General features: G+C 33.2%; 1 protein-coding gene across 1 annotated transcript; it reads right to left on the reverse strand.

Moving 5' to 3' along the window:
• Positions 1–307: 307 nt before the first annotated feature.
• Positions 308–3,093, reverse strand: LOC111302318 (indole-3-acetic acid-amido synthetase GH3.17-like). The gene is made up of 4 exons (XM_089744455.1): positions 2,446–3,093; positions 2,256–2,357; positions 1,226–2,073; positions 308–1,082 (listed from the first exon to the last, which is right to left on the reverse strand). Exons 1-4 carry the CDS (start codon positions 2,721–2,723, stop codon positions 526–528), a joined length of 1,785 nt encoding a protein of 594 aa, XP_089600581.1. The 5' UTR covers positions 2,724–3,093; the 3' UTR covers positions 308–525.
• Between the last annotated feature and the right edge of the window lie 588 nt (positions 3,094–3,681).

Genomic DNA, 3,681 nt, shown 5'->3' on the forward strand with positions numbered 1-3,681 from the left:
TTTCATTGACATGAGACAAATTACCCATTGTGTTTTGAAAACCAACAAGAAAGTCAAAGATATTTCTCTTTAAAGGTACCAAAAACAACGACACTTATAAACATGGGTCGTTCTTTAAACAATGGATTTAAAACAAATGGCCTTAAAATGAAAAAAAAAAAAAAAAGAATTAAAATATTTTTGCCATATAAGATGGGACAATAAGGTATAATACTGTAAAGACCTTGAAATTTTTTAGATTGAAAAAAAGTGAACGAAATATTGAATCTAAAACTTAGTTTCAATGGTCATGAATCACCCTTAAAAAATAATATTCAACAAGTTTTAGATTCAAATCTTAATACTATTACTTCTTCTCTTATTCTCAAATTAGGACCTCATTTATAAAATAAAATAAAATAAAATATAGGTAATATTAAACAAAAAAGTCAAAAGGCATTCTCTAAGTTAATAACATAGGAGTTTTTAAACATTGGAAGTAATTGGAATTTTTAAACACTAACATACACGAATAGATGCAACAGATTATATAGGAGTTTTTGGGCTGAAAAACTTTCCTATCACTCTTGAATCTAATATCTTTAAGGCTTCCATAGATTTGGTGCAACTAGGTGCCTTGAATTGGCTCAAAGAAGCTCCTTTGGACACATAGTAATCCATTAATGCATCAAAAGTTCCTTGTTTCACCACCCTAATCTCCAAAGCTGCAATTTCATTTCCTTTCCTATAGATTTTATATGTATAATTCAATGACTCTTCCATTTTAGAGCAACATTCTACCATTATCTTTGGATCAACCTCTTTGATATTGTTGCCTTCTTTTCCCTTCAGCTCCCAAAATAAGACATAGTGACCTGGTGTTGAAGAAGTATCACCATAGCTAGTGTACCCTGTCAAGAAGATTCCGAGCGGATCAAGAAGAGCCTTTGCTTCTGTCACTGCCTTTAAGAGGTCTGCTTCGCTTGTCTTATCCACATGAATACTTAGAATAACATTTTGCCTCTCCACAAATCGGAATTGAGGTGTATTATTGTGGAAACCACTCACCATAAGAATATCTCCAACTCTATATCGATATAACCCTGAAAAAAAGAAGGAATATCATGACAAGATTAGATCGTTGTCAGACCCTTTTATGTAGGAAGTATAATAAAGAGCTAGGAAATGGCATTTCATTAAATGAAAGGGGCATCTTTATGATTTAAATTGAAGGTGGAAATTTTACCTGCAGAAGTTGTGACAAGTAGTTCATAACATTGACCAGGCTTCACATTTACAAGATCAACAGGTTCAGTATCTTCATTGTTGGTCTTCATTTCTATAGATTCATGGCGAGACAAACCATCAAACTGAGCCTGATCTTGAGAAATTGTTACACAGTCTTTCTTCATAGGAAGCAATTCAAAGTAAGCCATATTGGGGAGAAATGTGTAAGAGACATCTGAAGATTTGCTTAGAGGTTCTAAATTGATACCACATATAGCTTCTGAGCAAGCATAAAAGCCTGACACTAAAGGAAGCCCTCCGCCATAGAACTCAAGTTCAGCAGTATATTGACTCATAACACCGGTATTAATGGCACTGATATACTTTGCTTTAGGCCACAACTTTCTGATTATTCCTTCCCATGATTTACAACTACATATGTTTTCTATCGAATAAGCCAAATCTGGATTATGCTTCAAGATCAATGACGCTGCATTTCTGCATCCTGAGTCAATGATCCAATCGCTTATTTGACCTATTTTTATGTTAGAGCATAGCTCTTGCCAGTAATCTTCTAAAAACTTGATAGATCTTAGCACCGTAGATGCAAAGGTTGAGCCAACCGTGACAACCTCATCTCGTCGTATTAAACCAGCAAGTAATTGGCAGTACATGCTCTGTTTGGTGTCTGAGCAAAAGATTGTCTCAATAGGGCTTGTGTAAAGCTTGGAAATGGTTCTAAAGCCACTCTTCTTGAATATGCTTGTTGTTACAGATGCTGCCTGGAGGCCAGAAGGAGTTTCAATCACTGGTTTAGTAAACATAAGTTCCATTATTTTTCCTGCATGGTCTAAGTCACCAAAGTGCCTGTGAATGGATAAACTGAAGTAGTTAGTTTCCGGGCTCAGCTGTTGTAATTTGTAAAAGCTGGTCTGAAGCCAATAAGGAACAAAAACAAAGGAGGGCTTTCTGCAACAGTGTTTCAGGAGGATATTTAACAGAATGGAAACAGAGAGTGATTGAATGAATTTTGATGTGGAGTTCCTTACTTTGTCATCACAGACTGTAACAAGGTACAAAATATTGCCCCTTTGTTAGCAAGTTCAGCCGTGGTAGGTATCAATTTTGGCTGCCCTCCGGAAGTCCCACTGCTGCATATGATCAAACAGGATTGAATGAGGGAGCATGGAAAAAAAAAAAAAAAAAAAACAAAGGAAAACAGAAGCAAGAAATTTATACCTTCGATAGAACTGAATAACAGGTTCATCCAAAAGTATATCTGATGGCTCCCCATTAGCAATCCGATCAATGTAAGGCTTGATATCTTCATAAGTAACAATGGGAACATTTGCTTTGAAGAGTTTTGTGTCAGTTTCGCCACGGAGGAATCTCCTTAAATATTCTGTTCCCGCATTTCTCCCCAGTATTTCCTCCAATACCTGTTCTTGAATTTGCTCAGCATTTGTGGTCAGTTCCTCCATCATCTTCATCCCAGCTTCATACCCACTTCTGGCCATCAAACCGAACAGTGATTTCTACTTTCTAGGATGAAAGAGATAAAGACCCAAAAAGCTCTAGTTCTTTTGGGGTGTTTATATTTTACAAGCTAATTGCAATAGAAACACCTGGTATTATATACTAACTGAAAATTGAAAGCTGGCAAGAGGAAATTGTAAAACAAGCGTGCGAAGAATAAAAAACATGAGACCAGGGGCGGAGCTATGTAACGCGCAGTGGTGCCTCACTTGGGAAAAAAAAATTTAAATTAAGTGTTTTTTTAGATAAAATTGGAAGAGTTCTTGGTGATCATTTTTTTTAGAGGAGGGCAGTGCCCTTGAAAGGGTGAAAGGGGCATGGCGGGTATTTGAGAATCCACGCCTTGTATCTTCCTCGGAAGCCTGTTTTAAAGATTTATTTACGTAATCAAAGAAAAGATCAATGGTTAAAAGATAACTTAATTATGTATATTAAAAAGATATATTAAAAAATATTGATAACAAAATTATAATCCAACGTTTTTAAAATATAAAATTACATAAAAAAATATCAATAAAATCTTAATTTAATGATAAAAAAGTACCTTAAAATTTTAAGATTTTAAATCAAATATCACAGTGTGAGTTTTGATTGTTGAATTAAATTATAATAAATTAATTAATTATTTTTTAATATAATGATTAATTATATAAATATAATTTTTAATTATTAATATAATTTTTAAAAAATTATATAAAAAATAATTATGAAAATTTATCAATTATTACTGAAAGTAAAAGTTTTAATTTATTATTATTATTTTTGTTATTATCGTTTATTTTAATTTAGTTTATATAAACAATTGTTACAGGATGTGACAAATATCAAATGTATAGGCCCAAGGACCAAGGAATTCATTATGAGATAAGAACAAAAGTTATTTTATCTGTTATAATGGATATACGAAGTGACATTAGTGGCTAAAAGAAGAAATAATAA

This window comes from Durio zibethinus, chromosome 15 (assembly GCF_047325235.1).
Source record: "Durio zibethinus cultivar Kanyao isolate XHJ-2024 chromosome 15, ASM4732523v1, whole genome shotgun sequence".
Taxonomy (NCBI): Eukaryota; Viridiplantae; Streptophyta; class Magnoliopsida; order Malvales; family Malvaceae; genus Durio; species Durio zibethinus.

What these genes read in the sequence shown, in the direction of transcription:
- LOC111302318 (XM_089744455.1), bottom strand. Translation starts at nt 2,723, where the DNA reads ATGGCCAGAAGTGGGTATGAAGCTGGGATGAAGATGATGGAGGAACTG. An exon ending in TTACAGTCTGTGATGACAAA is followed by an intron (nt 2,074 to 2,255) that starts GTAAGGAACTCC and finishes ATCCATTCACAG; the next exon opens with GCACTTTGGTGACTTAGACC. An exon ending in ACTTGTCACAACTTCTGCAG is followed by an intron (nt 1,083 to 1,225) that starts GTAAAATTTCCA and finishes TCTTTTTTTCAG; the next exon opens with GGTTATATCGATATAGAGTT.